The sequence below is a fragment of the Macaca fascicularis genome, chromosome 9 (genome assembly GCF_037993035.2).
Source record: "Macaca fascicularis isolate 582-1 chromosome 9, T2T-MFA8v1.1".
Classification (NCBI taxonomy): Eukaryota; Metazoa; Chordata; class Mammalia; order Primates; family Cercopithecidae; genus Macaca; species Macaca fascicularis.
The window spans coordinates 134,958,748-134,977,665 of record NC_088383.1 but is presented as its reverse complement, the minus strand read 5'-3'; the positions used below and the strand labels follow the sequence as shown (position 1 = coordinate 134,977,665).

Sequence of the window (18,918 nt, the reverse complement as noted above, 5' to 3'; positions counted from 1 at the left end):
AGGTAAAGACACAACTGAAATGTTCTATTCTTGATAGGGTCAGTTTGCTCTTTGGAAATTTTTTGTAATGACTAATCTTTAAAACAAACCAAGAATAAAAATTACCTAATTTTAGAAGCAACAAGAAGCACAATGGCTATAAGAGCTCTTAATATCTTTGTATCACCACCATTTGAGATAATATCTGGTACATGCTTAGTAAAGCTTTAGTGACAGACTGAATGAAGAAAGAAATCAGCAAATGAACAAAAGAACAAAGTAGAAACATCAGGCCGGGTGCAGTGTCTCACACTTGTAATCCCAGCACTTTGAGAGGCCAAGGCAGGTGGATCACTTGAGGTCAGGAGTTCAAGACCAGCCTGGCCAACATCGTGAAACCCCATCTCTACTAAAAGTACAAAAATTAGCTGGGGGTGGTGGCATGTGCCTGTAATCCCAGCTACTAAGGAAACTGAGGCAGGAGAATCACTCGAACCTGGGAGGCAGAGGTCTCAATGAACCGAGATCGCACTACTGCACTCCAGCGTGGGCGACAGCGTGAGACTCCATCTCGAAAGAAAAAGAAAAATAGAAAAAGAAGAAAAAGAAAAAGAAAGTAGAAGCATTAGGTCCAGCTCTGGATTCAGACATGTTTCTTTTCCCTACACAAGACAAACCCCCACGACAATCGGAAAGCTCACTCTCATGTCCATTCTAAGGTTTCAGGGGCTTTCTTGCTAAGTCAGAAAATTTTCTCCAGCATTTTGTAGGTTGACTAATCAAAGGCCCTGCTTCTGCCAGACCCCGTGGAGCAGCATTTCAGATTCTTGACGATATGTGCATGGTTAACAAGGCAGGTCTCGTACCTCACAGCCATCCTTTATCATCCACTCAATCACACTGCAGTGGCCTCCATCTGCAGCCCAGTGCAGAGCCGTACAGCCGCCCAGGTCTCTAGCCTGCCAAGAAGCGCCGTGTCTTCGGAGATATTTCACAACATCTAGGTGTCCCGCATAGCACGCCAGCATTAGACTGCAACATACGGAAGAAGCAGCATTTGACGATAAGCACAGTCACCGAACTCAGCTCCGCTTTTTACCCTACCTGGCTTAAACCAAGAAATCCTAACTTGAGTGGAAAAGCCATGGGAATTGTTCATATAAAATGTACACATATCCATCAACTGATGTACAAAACGTGGTATATATCCATACAATGGAATATTAGGAATGAAGTGCTACAAACATGAAAGAACCTTGAAACACTGCGCTGAAAGATGCCAGACATGAAAGGCCACATATTGTCTGATTCCATTTATATGCAATGTCCAGAATAGGCAACCTACAAAACAGGAATAGCAGGTGAGTGGCCGCCTGAAGCTGAAGGGAAGGAGTAATGGGGAATGATTGCTAAAGAGTGCAGGGCTAATATTTCAGGGGGGCAGGGGATGAATGTTCTGGAAGTAGATAGCAGTGATGGTTCCACAACTTTGCAAATACATTTTTAAATGTTGATTTGTATGTTTTAAAAGGTGAATTTTATGGTATGTAAATTATATCTCAATAAAAAACAAATAGTGACTGTAACTGAGGATAAAATATTAGATTTTAAAACATCTGAAGTCCATGATATTCAAAAAAGAGAAAAGGAAAAAATACTCATTTGACACTATTAGAGATAACTATCAAACCAATTTCCCACTCTAAAAGTTGGTATTTAAGAAAACATTAAATATTTTCTTTTTTTTTTTTTAGGATAAAATGTAGTCTATGCCCAGTTGGTGGGGGGAAGAAGCTGTTTTTCACAGAAGACTGCCAACTAGTAAATATAAAAAACCATAGAGTTAGAAAAGCCCTTATTTGCAATTCCCTATTAAATAATTGATTCAGGCAATAAAATTATTGGCACTGAAATTATTGGGTAAAAGTTAATGGGGAGGCCAGGCGCAGTGGTTCACCCCTGTAATCCTTTCTCTTTTGGAGGCTGATGTGGGTGGATTGCCTGAGCTCAGGAGCTTGAGACCAGCCTGAGCAACATAGCGAAACTTCATCTCTACTAAAAACACAAAAATTAGCCAGGCATGGTGGCAGCTGCCTGTAATCCCAGCTGCTCGGGAGGCTGAGGCAGGAGAATCGCTTGAACCCGGGGAGGTGGAGGTTGCAGTGAGCCGAGATCATGCCACTGCTCGCCAGCCTGGGAGAGAGAGCAAGACTCTGTCTCAAAAAAAACAAAAAACAAACAAACAAAAATTAATAGCGAATGAAATATTCACACGGCAATGAATTATTACCCCCAAAATTATTTTCTAAGTGCAATGGGAAAAGTCTATCTTTACAAAGAAGAAAATTTGCTGTCATCACTCTAAAAAAATAATGAAACCTAGAATCACTACCTGTGAGACAACCTGCATCACATGCCTCCTGATGGATGTAACATGAAGTCACAACACTAGCTCTGAAGTATTCTTGCTAAAGTGTTAACCTGAGTCTAATTAAGCCTTTAATTTTTTTAATTCTTAAAAAATTTCACCTTGTTGCGCCCAGGTTGGTTTCAAACTCATGGCCTCAGGTGATCTTCCTGCCTCAGCCTCCCAAAGTGCTGGGATTACAGGCAGGAGCCACAGCACCCAACCTAATCAAGCCCTTAAGCCTGTCTTTAACTTTATTGTTAATAAAGGGATAGATGAACAAGTGAAATGCCTGCCCCACAACTGGGAGACAAGCAAATCCAGAACATAGGACATTCTAGAAGATAACCGGTCTGCTCTCCTCAAAGAGTCACTGCTATGAGAAAAAAAAAAAAAGTTTTAAAGAGAGAGGACTGGTCTAGAATAAGAGACTATAGAGAGAAAGGCCAGATGAAATGTGGGAACCCTGAATGGATCATGGTCTTGCCCCACACCACCCTCCCAAACCCCCACACACCACCTCCCAAACCCCCACACACCACCTCCCGAACCCCACACACCACCTCCCGAACCCCACACACCACCTCCCGAACCCCACACACCACCTCCCGAACCCCACACACCACCTCCCGAACCCCACACACCACCTCCCGAACCCCACACACCACCTCCCGAACCCCACACACCACCTCCCAAATAAAGCTGTGGAAGACCTTTGGGGAACAGGTTGGGAGACCTGCACGGGTGGTTGTGTATCAATGATATTAAGGAATTAGTTGAAGTGTCTTAGAAGTGATATGATTACTATGCAGGTTAATGACCGTGTTTTTCGGAAACATTTTCTGATGTATTGAGGGGTGAAGGATTATGCTATCTACTAATTTCAAAATAGTTCAGCAAGAGTGGAAAAAAAGGAGAGACAAATACGGCCAAATATCAACTGCCAAGCCTAGGTGGGAGGTATACAGGTGTTTGTTGTACTATTCTTTCACTTTTTCTAAATGTGTAAATGTTTCAAGATAGAGTTAGAAAATAAAACAGAAGATCTTCCCAATAGGGAAACGTGCAAAGCCTCTGAGTGGTAACTGGAATATCCAGCCCCCAAGGCAAGGCCCAGCTGAGCTGAGATGGGGCCAGACCTCTGCAGCCCCACATCCTCACACAGTCCTTCATTTCTTGGAGACCCCCAGAAGACAGTCAGCGTGGTGCAGTACCTGCCTGCCGGGTTTAGGGTGCTCATACTCCTTTCCCAAGCACTCGAGGGTCTTTAGAATGACTTTTGCTAAGGGAAGAAAACTTCACTTTTTAAATTATATTCTCAAATAGAACCTTAATTATCTGCATGACTTTTCTTTTTTGAGACAGAGTCTCACTCTATCACCCAGGCTGGAGTACAATGGCACAATCTTGGCTCACTGCAACCTCTGCCTCCTGGGTTCTAGTGATTCTCCTGACTCAGCCTCTCAAGTAGCTGGGATTACAGGCGCGCACCACTGTGTCCGGCTAATTTTTTGTATTTTTAGTAGAGACAGGGTTTCACCAGCCAGGCCAGGCTGGTCTCAAACTCCTGACCTCGAGATCCGCCTGCCTCGGCCTCCCAAAGTGCTGGAATTACAGGCGTGAGCCACCACGCCCGGCCTATCTGCATGATTTTAAAATAATGCTTCTTTTCTGATTATAAAGTAAGGCATGGTACCTAGAAAAAAAAATCCCATATTAGAGTCACCCATAACCTCACCTCACAGAGAACAAACTCTTAAGATTCTGTTGAATTTGCTCTAGAAGGTAAGGAGGATTGCTTAAAAACCAGCCCCGGAGGCTCTGGGTTGCCCAGCAATGAGCTCATTGAGACGAGGCGCTCTTCTTTCCCAGGGATAGGCACAGCCCTGAACTTACCACCTCCCGCTGGCAGAAAGCCACCAAGGCCCTCCAAGTGCCAAGCCGCTGGAGTCAGCCACCACCCCAACTGCCACCTGAACTCAAACTGCCTGGCACCCGCGGGGTCTGTTATCTGCTGCTTTATAAGAATGCCCCTCTCTGGTTCACAGGGTAGGAGAAAGGAAGAGCGGCCAGGACATAGCATGCTCCTGAGCACAGCCCTGCAGGGCATCCCACTGTGCCCCAGGGCAAGCCCACCAGGAATGGAGGACCCGCTCCACTCGCCTGCTGCTGAGTTCCCTGCTCAGAGTCACACTCCCAGCTCTACACAAAATCCCATCCTTTCTCGCTTTGTATGATTTTCTTTTCTCACTGCCTTTTAAAAAGTATTATTTCAGTTTCTTATTATTTCATATACTTCCCTGTTTACATAAGCACTGAAAACAGTGTTCACATACTAAACATTCCATCATATGAACATATCGTAATTTCAATCAATCCACTATTGTCGGACATTTAAGTTGTTTCACATTTTTCACAATTTTGAATAAGGCAACAACAAACACCCTTACTAATCATATTTGCATTTCTGATTGTTTCCTAAAACGGGATCACTGTGTTCATGGATGTGGTTTACTTTGGAAGCACATTTCCGAATTGCTTTCCAGAAAGATTATACCAATTTACATTTCTATCAACTATATTTGAAAGTACAGGTTATTTCACTGCATCTTTACCAACATGATTATTTTTTAATAACCAATTTGATAAGTAGAAAACTTTTTATTACTAGTAATGCTAAACATTTTTATATGAATTGCTTATATTGATTCTGCTATAAATTGTCTTCTTGTGTAAACTGCTTTTTTCCAGTGTGTGTGGAGGCTTTTTTGGAGTACATGTACGGGTGTGTGTGTGTTCTACACATTAAAGATGCCAGTAATTTGTCTATAATACATTTGTAAATATTTCCCTGGATTGTCCTTAACATTGTAATTAAGTTTTTAAAAATGTATAATACACTCTTAATCTTTTCCTTAATGATTCCTTTCAATGCACTTGTTCCTTTCACATTACAAGATAAAACAATTATGCATCTGTGTTTTCTGGTCATTTTTTATGGGTCTTTTACATTTAATTCTCAATTCATCTGGAATTTTGATACATGCTATAAGACCAGGATCTAACTTGACTTTTTCCTTCAAACATCCTGTTTTTCCAGTACATTCCTCATTGGTTTATGTTACTTCCATCATCATATACTAGGTTCTTATGTAGATAGGGATCTACTTGAGGATTTCTATTCCATTCTACTTTTTTTCTGATTTGTTCCAATATCATATTAATTACTATAACGTTATGAGGCATTTTAATAACTGTCAAGGCAAGTCCTTCCACATTCTTCCTTGACAAAGTTTTAGTAGATATTATCTATTTGTTCTTCGATAAATTACAATCATTTTGACAGGTTCCGAAGAATAATTCCATTTGAGGCTGCACTGAACCTCAATGCAGTATTTGAGAAGAATTAAAAATTGTATAATATTCAATCTTGCCATTCTGGCATATGACATGTCTTTATTTCTTAAATTTTTATATCTCTCAGTAAGGTTTTTAGGTTTATTTTTTCATTCAGATTTCCTATCTTTGTTTTCATTCTATTTTATTTCCCCATTATATTTATTAACCAGTAATTGCAGGGATTTAAGAAAGTCTTTTCTTTGCCTTGTTTGTCCACTTTACTGAGCCTCCTTATTAAGTCCAAGTTTTTCAAGTTGATTCTGTTGGGTTCTACAGGAAATAAATCACACCTCTTATCTCAGTTCATATCTTCCTAAGTGGATCAGCCTTCAAAATACTGTCTAATCATGAAATAACAAAATATATCTGTATTTACCATATGCCAGGAACTGTTTTATGCATTTTTCATATTAGCTCATTAAATGCCTACAACCTATAAGCACTTCCATTATTCCAATTTTACAGACACGAAACTGAGATACGGAGAGGTTAGGTAGCCTGTCCAAGGCCACACCACATCCTCAGAGGGATGCAGATTTCACATCAAGCTCTCCACCACTCTCCTGGGCTTCACTACTAATTTTGAAAAGGAATTTGCCAATACTAAGAATGACACTGGCTGATGGAGATGATTTAAAAAATAAAAGAAACCTTTGTATGCTGCAATCAAAGGAATCCTTCATTTAACAGACACTTCCTGCCTCCCATGTGCCAGACACTGTTCAAAGGCTGAAAGTATCCTTCACTTTAAAAAATAAGATACTTTTTTCAAGACCATCCTGGCTAACAGGGTGAAACCTCATCTCTACTAAAAATACAAAAAACTAGCCGGGCGAGGTGGCGGGCGCTTGTAGTCCCAGCTACTCGGGAGGCTGAGGCAGGAGAATGGCGGGAACCCAGGAGGCGGAGCTTGCAGTGGGCTGAGATTGCCCCACTCCACCCCCAGCCTGGGGGACACAGCAAGACTCCGTCTCAAAAAATAATAAAAATTTAAAAAATTTTAAAAATACTTTTTAAACTTTTTAATATACATGCCAAGTTACACCCAATTTTTGTTTTGCGTCTACACAAACAACGGTTTTCACCTTTAATCTACTGCTGGGAAGTGTTATGTTAAAAAATTTCCTAATACCCTCCGGAATGGCCCTCCTAGGTGGGATGGAAGAGATCTATAAATATCTACACACAAACACACACACACATAGCTTTTTTTCTCTCTATCAGATTTTAGCAATAAGGTTATCCTCTGGAGCATTCCAGTTTGCTCTCTGATCTGGAAAAGCCCAAGGTTATTATCAGTGCCTAGAAAATCTGAACAGGTTTACTAGGTAGAATAGTCAAGCCACGGAGCCTACATTGGAGGTAATTTTTAAATGAATTTTCTAGTTTCTTGCATGGACATTGGTTATTTCGAATTTTCTACTTCTTGGGTTGACATGGTGGTTTAAATTTTCTCAGAACAAAGTATCCATTTCGATGACATTATCTATTATAGACACAAACTTCTTTTCATGTTTACATTTTCTCTATAACCATCGTTATTATCCTCTTTCAAACTTCTATTTTTCTTCTTTTAGATTTACAAAAGATCGGTGTATCTTACTAGATAGTTGCCTCTTAAACAGAGAGCTCTTACATTTCTCAATAATCTTTCTACTTTTTAATCAATGTCTACTTTTAATTCTTTCATTTTTCCTACTCTCATTATACTTTTTTTCTTTTCCCTTTTCAGGTTGCTATTATTCTTTTCAAACCTGGAGTTGACAGCTTAGTCTCAACCTATGAGTTATTTGGAAAAATACTTTTTAAATTTATAAGTGATATTTAAGATATTGTTATTTAAAATCTATTGCTGCATTGTGTTCAGAGAATGTAAATGTAGAAGATAGTCCTTCTGGTTTGAGGAGTTAGTTGGGGTTTTCTTTACGGCCTCCCCCAGAAGGTCAGTGTTTGGCAGCTGTCCGTCGATGCAGTCTGCAGCGCCCAAGCCCCGGTTCCATGTGTGTCGTGACCGCAGCCCCTGAAGCCAGGGCCTGGCATTTTGCTCAGTGTTTCACCCATGCACCATGCACCAAGCACAGCGCCTGGCAAGTAGTAATCAGTCAATAAACACGGGTTAGCTGGAATTAATTGATTAACTCTAATGACTAGATGAGAGAGTGTGTTTAGGTCTTTCAGGAACACTCATCTGCCCTGAGCTTTTCCTGTAGCGTTCTCAGCCCTCCAAGGGAACATGTGCCTCTCACCTCAGAAAGTGCTCCGGGCGTCTCTCTGGTGGTGATTTCTGTCTGCTTCTTTAGAAACAACGAAGATTTCTTAGCAAAGAGTGAGGCTGAAATGCAGCGGGGGACTGAGAGAGGCACAGGGTGCCGGGGGCAGGCGCTTGTACCCACGGGCCGCGCAGCTGGCCAGAGCTGCTCTGTAGCTGCCGTTTCCCGTGCACTGCGTGTCCACTGGGCACAGCCACCACGCCAGAGAAGTCACCATACGTTACAACAGATGCCCGCCCCCCACAAGCACCCTGGTGAGCGAAAGCACAAGACCATGTGAGCAAGCCAGCTTTTGTGATCACCATCTTTCCTCGGGGACCCACTCACCTCTCAGGACTTGTCAAAAGGAACTCGAGAAAATGTTTGGGTGAAATCACAGTGCCTCTGGGCACAAGCCCAGCAACACGATTCTGAGAACATCAGCACATTTTCAGTCATATCCCACCTCCTACCTGTCCTTGCCACTTCCATTCTTCAGATTCACGTCTGTGCCATTAGAAACTAGGATTTTCACAAGCCTAAAGGAAACAAACTGAACTGTAGCTAGGTAAGTCACTTCGATCACTCAGCACCCACAATAGTCCAGTCAAAAAAGAATAACACAGCATCCAAGATGACTGTTTGCAACAGTTTCTTCTGCACCTTCAGAAGCCAGCTGGTTTTAAACCAGGCACCATTAAACCAGAAAACCACCTCTTCAATCCAAAAACACAGGCTTTTACCTTTGACCCAAGTTATTGACTAAAATCAAACAAAAGCACATGAAACAAATTGGGCTACCAAAATAATTCACTGTCCTTTGAATGGCCATTTTTTAATATATTCTTAAATGGTAGCATTTAATGAAAAAACATTTATGTTTTTTTCAAATGGCATTTAATTAAGATATAAATGAAAATAAGGTATTTCTATTAATACTTATCTCTGTGTGGAATAGATAATGAGAGTATATCTGTGAAAATTATATCTTAGCAACCTAGCAGAAAGTTTTCCAGAATATCCCTCTATTTTTTAAAAAGAAAAATTCAAATTCCAATAACCAGTTTTCCAAGAACATAAAAATATATTGCATGTAATTAAATAGCTACCCCTCTTCCTCAACATATGATTTACATTCTCTCCTGCATATTGTATAACTTTATGATTACAACAGCGGGATTTTTAAGCCATCGCATGGTACGCACGGTTTGGGAGACAGAAAAGAAACTGGGTTCATCCATGGCCCTTTTTCCTCCCATCCTTATCCTGACCAGAGCCTCTGAATAAAACAAAAAGTTAAATCCCCAAGAGAGATTTAAAAAAAAAAAGAAGAAGAAGAGCCATACCTGGTGTATCCTTTCTGGGCAGCAACCATCAGAGCAGTAAAGCCAAACTTATTGGGAACATCAACCTTAACATGGCTTGGGAAAGACAGAGAAAAGAGATGAGCATGCTCAGTACAGCTACTGCAGAGTCAAAGCCAGTGGTTCTCGTGGGGCTCAGGTGGCTAAAATGACTCATTTTACTGAAAATTCCAATTTCTTTGGGGCCATTAAATCTTTTCTTGTCTTAGGACTGCTAAGAATCTTCTAAACTATATGCCTAATATTCTACAAGATTCAAATGCATAATAAAAGAGAAAACTACTGTAATTTCACTTAAAATATGCACACTTTAGCTCAAAGCCATCGTGCCATCAGATGTAGCACTCTTAGATGAACACGGCTCTTTAAGATAGCGGAGGACAGTATTTCACTGCTGACTCTCAGCTCCACTGAACATGAGTTTGTATTGGTGGAGACTCGAGCTTTCTCCTTGCCTCCCATCTCACCTACTGGGTAGAGAACAGTCCTGTTCAGGGAAGAAAGCGGAGATCTTCACGCACATTCTCCAGCACAGCAGCTTTGGCTTTTTGTGGGAACCTTCTCTGAAGAGCTCCAAATTACAGAGCCATAATTCACAAATGACTTGTCTGCTAGGGCACTCAAAACTATTGATTCAAAAAGAACCTAGGTAACATCATCTACTTTTCATGTAGGAGGCAGCTTCAAACGTCTCATCTGCAGCAGCAATATTCACCATTTTCCCTCTAGTGTTATATCAACCTTTTAAATTAGAAAGCAGTTGATTTGGCGATTCCGTCGTTTCATCAGAAATTAGACATGGGCATTTGGGGGTGAAATTTGTCTAAATGCTGTGGCTTATAAGCAAGATACAGAAATCATTTCTGGGAAGAAAATATGATACCCAGCCTTGTAATTTCCTTTTACAATTTCTATTACATGATTACAAAATATAACATTTACATGGGGCTTCACGAGCATCTTTATTAACTATGGTTTATTAACTCACACCAGTCACCTGAGATCCATTTTGGAGGCAGTTTCAAAGGCATGGGAATTTTTAGGAAAACAAAATGAAGCTACTGCATGTATTTCTATGCACTTTATAGGCATGGGGGAAAAAAAAAAAAAAGACTGACAGAGTTCTCTCACCCTCCTTGAAGTATTCGGACAAGCAAATCTTCATCATTCACATTAACAGCCCGATGCAAGTGCTCGCTACTTATGGGCTCTCCTGGAGAAACAAGATGGAAGGCAATCATCCAGAACGTCAAGAAAGGAGATTCCTTCCCACCATCTTCCTCCTGTGGCCTTCGGGGATCATCTCCAGGAAGGCGCTTGGCTATTTCTGTAAGTATATCTTACATTTCCTACTCAACTGCTTCTTTTACCGAAAAAGACCTTGTTTTCACATGTTAACACAGCATCCAAGATGGCTCTTTGCAACCGTTTCTTCTGCACCTTCAGAAGCCAGCTGGTTTTCACATATTAAGAGAACATTTTGACTGACCTAAAGGCTTGGGACATTTTCAAGTTATAAAGTATTGCTTTGTGAATGTTATTTTGATATTTAGAAATAATCCTGTCAGATTTCATAAGACTTAATAAATGTCTCCTACAAGCAAGGAAAACCTCAGCAACTGCCACAACATGCTAGTTTCATTGGCCAAAGAGATGTTAAACTATTTTGGAGAAAAAAAAAAAAAGGACAAAGTGCTTTAACATTCGAAATTAAAATTTTCAGTTCTTCCCAGGAATGTGACACACACGTTGGCTTTCTTTTCTCTGAGCGTGTGGGGTCAGGGGGCTTCTACCCACAGGGAGGTGGGGAGCACCAGGAGAAAACTCAATTGGGGAGAGAGCTTGCCAAGCGGAGCAGACCCAGGAGTCCAGAAGCCTAAAAGAACAATGGGCCGCAGTCGGGGAGGGCATCCTCTGTGCAGGGGACATCAGCTCCACAGCAAAGCCAACAGGCAGGCGGGCAGCACAAATAGAGGGAGAGTAAAGGGCTAGGAGAAGCCGCCCATCTTTCTAGGAGTTTCTGGTTTCATTTGTTCCTTATTCTACACCTTCTAATTTTAAAAAGGATCACGATTAGGCTTAAATGAAATAATACCAGTGAAGCACTTGGAATAGCACCTGGCACATCGTAAGTACCCAGCACACGCCTGTTGTTGGGGTGACAGTAGCAGCAGCTGCCATCGTGAGTGGATACAGCCCCACCGCCTCTTAAATTCTCCAAATGTACGCCCAGCCCCTCACCCACGCGTGGCAAGCGTTTGAGTTTATAATCCCTGGTCTAAATAACCTCAAAGGTCTCATTCATTCATTCAACAAACCTAAGTAATGTACATACCAAGTCCTGTGCTAGGCTCTGGAGGGTTAGCATGAAAAGAGCTAACCATTAGCTCCCATGCTCCCTTCCACTGTAGTGCCCGCTTTCAGCCCGTTATTATTCTAAACCTGAAAGAAAATATCCACTCCTGCCCCATTCTCCCCCACTGTATCCTACACTGCCTCCTGGGGCTCACCCACCCTCCCTCCTCTTAACCCATCCTCCCCCACTGTACCCTACACTGCCTCCTGGGGCTCACCCACCCTCCCCTCTTATAGTCTGGCCCAGAGAGATCAGCTTGCCTCCCTCTTCCTGCTCCTTATGGTAGAAAATCTCTCTGGGATGCCAGTTCCTGGGCCTAGGAGACACTTTTTCTTTGTGTTTCCTTGGAGGGTTTCAGTGGTGCAAAGTGAGTTGGGCAATGTACAAACTGGGAAAACAGTGAGACAGGAGAATAAAGGGATTTCTCCCAGAATGATCTTTAGCCGATACCTTTTCCTTTCTTTCGTAAAAATAAATTTATGCCAAGTTTAAATTATTTTGAAATAGCAATTTTGTCTGCTAGAGCTTGCCAATCTCTTACAGATTTTTTTTTAGCTACATTATACTTCCTTTTCATCATTACATACAATTTTTAGATCAAAAGTGTCAAATAAAAGTCGCACGATAACCTGTCAAAGGCCAAGGCTCACAGCTGTCCCTGGCCTTCTAAGGCAGGTCATGCTGTGCCCAGTGGTTTCACTAGTAGGGCTTAGGAAGGAGGCAGGGTTTTATACCCCAGAGGACATCTGGCAATGTCTGGTGACATCTTTGGGTGCCACAACTAAGGAGATGGTGCACTGGCATCTAGAGGATAGAGGCAAGGAAGCTGCGAAACATCCCTGGTGTGCAGGACAGCCCCCCACAACAAGGAACCATCCAGTCCCCAAAGGTCAGTAGTACCAGAGTTGAGAACCCTGGGCTAGATTAATAAGGACTTAAAATCATCACGTGTTTCATCTACACTTTAGATGGATGAACAAAACCCATAGACTGTTTCCCTTTCTGTTGCTAACCAGAAGAGAGTGGTATGTTTATAAAAGTCTTTGTTATCCCATTAATAGGCCCCATGTTCTCCTAATCTCAAACTTCAGCTGCCACTAAAACATAAAAACAAGTCATTTGGATAAATCACTTATAACAACATATAAAGCTCATTCTATTTCTACTAAGTTGTACAATGTGTAGTATCCTAAATCAAATCCTATGTAGGCTTTTTACACAGTGCTTTTAAAATTCTCCTCCAAACCATAAGACTGGGAGTCAGAAAGGCTAAGTTTTAAAATTCTCCTCCAAACCATAAGACTGGGAGTCAGAAAGGCTAAGTTGTCCAAGGTTGCCCAGTTAGGAGAGGGCAGCATCAGAGCCAAGGCCAAGTCTTCCATGAGGCCCACTCGTTCCCTTTAGTATTTAGTAAATGCTGTAGTACCGACCAATTCACTATATGCTTCCACTCTTACTAAATTCTGCAGACAGATGAACATCTTAAGTAAATGTGATCCTCCCCCAGTGTTAAAAGGAAGGGGATGCCTAAAAATCTTCCAAAAAGTGCTAACTGCTTGAGATGTTAGGGAAAGTTCTAAGGGCGCACCCCCGACCACCTCTCTCCACCGACCCCATCTACTACCACAGCCTGCATCTTACCGAACAGCAAGGCTCCCCCATCTACTACCACAGCCTCCATCTTACCGAACAGCAAGGCTCCCCCATCTACTACCACAGCCTCCATCTTACCGAACAGCAAGGCTCCCCCATCTACTACCACAGCCTCCATCTTACCGAACAGCAAGGCTCCCCCATCTACTACCACAGCCTCCATCTTACCGAACAGCAAGGCTCCCCCATCTGCTACCACAGCCTCCATCTTACCGGAACAGCAAGGCTCCCCCATCTACTACCACAGCCTCCATCTTACCGAACAGCAAGGCTCTCCCGGGGGGCACTTCCCAGCGCATCCTAACCAGGAAACTCCGCAGCATGCAAAGGCTGGAAAATGAAACAAGTTCGCTACACGCTTATAAGCTACAGGAGCAAAGACCGGGGCTTTCAGTATCAGGATATAATAAATGTAATGCCAATTCCAGCTGCCACAGGAGGTAATGAGCACTTCGCAGCTTACTCTGAGAACAAAGGGACACCTCACAGGAGAGAGGGGAATCGACATAATTGTTGCTCAGTCCTTGCTTGCTGAGCAGTGACCGCCGTTGCAGGGTGTGAGAGCTCTTTCTCAGCGTTAACTCCTCAGCTGTCCTCACGCTACTACCAAGAGTGAAAGGAGGGACTGAGGATTACACTGGAATCTGTGTGAAGCAACAGAGGCACAAAAACGTCTCCATTTACATGAATTTGACAAAGCAACAGAAAAAGAAAAGACCCCTGTTTGCAGTGCACAGCAATTCTTCCTACTCCCACTATAGGCAGGAGTCCTGAGGAACAGAGAGGAAATTCCAGGGTGAACAGAATGTTCCATTCCTCCCACCCCTGAATCCTTCAAGACTTTGTGGGCCTGGCCCAAGGGAATGCCATCAATAAGTGCAACTGAATATTTTTAAAAGGCCGGCTGTTGCTCTGCAGGTTTGTTTTTCTAGTGTTTACCCTGAGTGTTGCAATTGCAAATATCAAACTGATCCTGCCTATAGTGAGGATGTAAGCCCATGTGTTCATCTGAGCAGGATGGAGCTCACCAGTCAGGCCCAGGTGAGCGGGGACACTGATGAGAAGGGCAGAGCAGGGCAGAGTGGTCTTGAGGAAGCCATCGTTCATATTCTTTAAGAGGGTTACTTAGCTGCAGATGTACCTGCAGATATTATAATATGGTGATAACACCTTTCTTGGTGGAATTTTAAGTCTATGAAAAGCAGTGAATAAATCACGAGCTCATTGGAGAAGATATTTGCCAATTAACAAGTAGCAGCTGTTTTTCTTTCTTTATAAGGGCCCAACTGATTAAAATTGTATGCCTCATTTAAGCAAGAATCTCGTGTACTTTACCTGGGGGGAAAAAAAAGGCTGTGCATTCTTTATTCAAACAAAGTGCATGCCTCTGTGATTCATTAAAACACTCTCAAACTGAATGCAAATTATCACCACACAGAAGCATTTGCACTTGCTCTGTATCATGTGCACATTTTCAGTTCTTTGTTTAGCATGATCTGCCTCCTTAGGAGAATCTGCTTTGGATATTATAAATATATAACAATAGCATAAGGGAACTGCAGCCAGCCCGCAGAGCCAAGAGCCTTCCCCAGCTAGGAGGAGGAGGACACCTGATCCTCACCAACCAGTCCAGCCCCCTGGAGCTGAGAAGGCTTCCTGGCTGCAGGCAGTGATGCTATTATCTGGCAGTGAAATGGCCAGGATCACTCCCCCAACACACACACACACACCCCTGGTCACCACCACACACTCATCCTTGCAGGAGGCCTCATCTAATTAGTCATGGAAACCATGGGGCTGTAAGGACAGACGCCTTGCACCAGCTCTCCGTGGCTGCCTCTGGAGCCAGCTCAGTGGGAAGAAGGCACATCTGGCCCACAGGCACAGCCTGATATGGTTTGGCTGTGTCCCCACCCAAATCTCATCTTGAATTGTAGCTCCCGTAATTCCCATGTGTCATGAGAGGGACCTGGTGGGACGTAATTGAATCATGGGGGCGGGTCTTTCCCATGCGGTTCTCATGATAGTGAATTAAGTCTCATAAGATCTGATGGTATTATAAAGGGAAATTCCCCTGCACATGCTCTCTCTTGCCTGCCACCATGAAGACATGCCTTTCCTTCTTCTTTACCTTCCACCATGGTTATGAGGTCTTCCCAGCCATGTGGAACTGTGAGTCCATTAAACCTCTTCCTTTATAAATTACCCAGCCTCAAGTATGTCTTTATTAGTAGCATAAGAACACACTAATAAACAGCCCTTCCTAAAAGAGCTCCAAATGGTATGCCAACCCCATGTAAACTCAGGCCAGGAGGGCCAAAAGCCCCTGCCTCGGCTTTGATGTGCTATTAAGAGGATGCTAGAGACCACCTGAAGCCCACCATGGAAGGCTGCAGAACCAACCATATTCACCCTCACGTGGAAGGTTCGGGTGAACTCTCACTGGCCAGTGGAAAACTAATACATCTCCCAACAAACGTAAATGAAACCTGAGAAAATCAGTGTTTCTTTTCATACTCTTAATTCTGCCACTGGTCCTTAATTTTCACCCATCCATCCATCCATCCATCAAGGATGGATGCTCTATTGTCCTGCTCTATTGTCCAGGCTGGAGAGTTCAGTGGTGCCACCATAGCTCACTGCAGCCTTGAACTCCTGGGCTCAAGCGATCCTCCTGCCCAGGCCACAGGCACACACGCTGACTTATTTATTAAGGATCTCCCACAAGCTAAAGATGGCCAACCCACCACCCACCCTTTTGGAGCCCGCAATGTAGGTGGGAGACCAAAAGGTAGACAAACACTTAAGAGAAGATGCAAGAAGTGTTCACAGAGGTGGGGAATACTGCTCTGTACCTGGGGAGGAGGGCGAGCATGTGACAGAGGAGGGGAAAGCTACACGAGGCATCGCCCCCACGTGCTTGCCCATGGAGCAGACTCAGTGAGCACAGCAATGAAGTGAGTGCTCCAGGGAGGAGGGCAGAGGTGGGGGTCTGCGGAGTGGCAGAAGGCCTGTGGGCGGTGGGGACAGCAAGAGGATGGGAGGGAACAGAAAGGTAGCCTGGGACGGCATCCTGGCTGGGGTTGCCCGGAGAGTCTCTGTCCATACGCCTGGCTCCCTTTGCCACCTCTTCCTCCTACCCCTTCTCCTGCACGCCCTCTGCCTTCCTTCAGCACACAGAGCTCACGTTCTGCCGTCTTTGCTCTCTCGTAAGAACCCGAGAGGTAAGTACGTTCCATATGACAGCAAATGTTCTCAGCACTGCCGGATGAAGGAACAAGCCCTCTTTCTTAACCTGAATCCCCAGAGTTGACCATTTCACATCAGAAGTCTCCTCTGAAATTGTGTTTTTCACAGTTAAACTCCCAGTTTGCTAAACTCAGATCCTGTCCCCTAATGCCAGGTCTGCAACTGAAGGTACCACAGCTCACAAGCTGAGTTAACTTTAGTCTACACAAAAATTGTCATGAAGAAATGCCTAAAGGACACAGCTGAAAGCCACAGAAAGCACATACCTCCAAGCCAAATGCTACCTGGACTAAAACGGAAAACAGCTTTACTCGCAAAGGCAGGCTTCCTTCGTGCAGCTGAAAAATTACTCACCTGTGTTTTCAGTGGGTGGGCCGTGGAGAACACTTGTGACCATCCTAATTTTTACAATGTTCTTGCTCAGAGATGGTCCTGGACACAGCATCTTTAAAATGCTTTAAAATACCAACCTCAGAAACAACCTTAAAACTCAGCTGGCTGAAGGGCTCAGAGGTCTCCATGTGGGGCTCTCCCTTGCGGGGTTCTCCATGGATGCAGCAGCACTGTTCGTTCTCCCTCACTCACCACGACCCCAGGAATCGGGTTTGTGTGGCGAGTTAAGACGCACACCCTGGGGTTGTCTAAAATGGACAAGACGCTGGATGGAGCTGCTTGCCCGAGGACGCTCAGGCAGGCGGCCTGCTTTGCTGCATGGGGATGCTTAGGCTTACCCAGCCCACATCCCTGTGGCCCGTTTCCTAAGAAAGGTGACTCTACCCTTTTGTGCTGAATGGCTACTGACAGGACCGTTTTGGCACAAAAATAGATCTCCCAGTTTGTGAAAGCAGAATTAGACTTCCCTGACATTACAAGTTATGGCAAAGGCCCAACTAGTAAATACTGTTGCAGTGTTTAAAAATGGTATCATTCCTGCTTCTGGTAAGGCCGAACAAGAGGCAGAATATTTTCATCTCTAAATTGCTTGTCATTTCCATTGATCTAGAGACAGGTGAGCATGGAGAGGCTGAATACTCACTGGTCGTAGACACTGAGACGAGTGGGCTGTACTCACACTCCCCAGAGGGGCTGGTGACCTTCAGGCGAAATCTGTACAGCGTCCTTGGTTCCAGACCTTCAACAACATGCTTCGTTGCATATCCCCTAGACAGGAGGAGACAAACATGCTGACAACACCAGGTAGCTTAATCTGCACTCTCTGATAAGACACGAGAAGAGCAGGTGGAAGTGATGTTCCTTCTATTTCCAGGACACAGCTGATGGATCCTGCTTTGCTGAACTCCTAGAGAATGAAGGACAAGTCCCCACATGGCACCTTTATCCCTACCCAGCAGGTGCCCTCTGTCCCATAGGGCCTAGTCTGGGGCCTGACACATAGCCAGCATGCCATTTTGTACTTTGGAGAAATAATCACGTTAACTGTGACATTTGTCCTCAAGTGACAAAGTTTTATGTTTGAAAGATAAGACAGGCAGTCAAATTGTATATATGTAATTTTCAAGTGGGGGCCATCTAGTGGTGGGGGCTGTGAGGCTAATACATGGCTGCATAACTATTGCCGGCAAAATACCACTGCAGGGAAAGGACTGAAGAAGTCACATGCAAGATTGCTCGCAGCCCATGAGCAACTTCCAGTAGAGCTGGGAGCTCAGGCAGCACACAGAAGACAATGCTAACATCACGCCCCATGGTCAAGTTCATCTTAAGAATGTTTGTGGGAAATGGATGCTGAGCACTTCTGGGATAGAAATCTGATGAGAGACTCACAATGGAAATCCACACACCTCCAGAGGGAAGCAGGACTGAGTCTAAACATTTGCAGTCTGCAAAATGAGCACCAAGAAATGCAGGTAGGTAGTTTGCCTGGCTGCTCAGAAGATGCTGGGACCCAGCGCAAGTGCTAAGATAGGACCCCACCCTCTGCTTGTGAGGCAGGTCCCAGGAGCCTGGCTTTGAGTGGCATGCATTCTACAATATCAGGTCTCCAAAAGTTGACAGAGCTGTACATATTTCCCAATATTACCCAAAACCTCTATGTTACCCATTTCTCCGTTCTGCCAACATTCTTCTTATCTGACTAAACTCCATGTATCCCTTTTCAAATCCTATCTCAAAATTTTTCTTTTCTTCTACTCAAAGGCTTGGTTTTCGAGAGGGGTATGTGTGTCATTTCCAGCTCTTACTTCTTTCCTGCTTCAACACTTAATCCTGTTCTTCTTCTCCTCCCTTGGACCATTCTCCATA

At 43.7% G+C, this 18,918-nt stretch overlaps 1 protein-coding gene across 8 annotated transcripts in view; it reads right to left on the bottom strand.

Moving 5' to 3' along the window:
- The window catches only part of FANK1 (fibronectin type III and ankyrin repeat domains 1), a 122,041-nt gene that overhangs the window by 6,099 nt on the left and 97,024 nt on the right, over positions 1-18,918 (bottom strand). For 6 of the 8 annotated variants that reach the window (XM_045362257.3, XM_065521602.1, XM_005566712.4 and 3 more), the window contains 5 exons: positions 17,693-17,817; positions 10,530-10,611; positions 9,381-9,455; positions 8,508-8,573; positions 846-1,011 (listed from right to left, as the gene is read on the bottom strand). In XM_045362257.3, coding sequence (XP_045218192.2) covers positions 846-1,011; positions 8,508-8,573; positions 9,381-9,455; positions 10,530-10,611; positions 17,693-17,817 — 514 coding nt within the window. Of the gene's footprint in view, positions 1-845; positions 1,012-8,507; positions 8,574-9,380; positions 9,456-10,529; positions 10,612-17,010; positions 17,089-17,692; positions 17,818-18,918 lie in introns of all 8 variants that reach the window. The other 2 variants (XM_074003062.1, XM_074003059.1) reach the window with 2 other exon arrangements.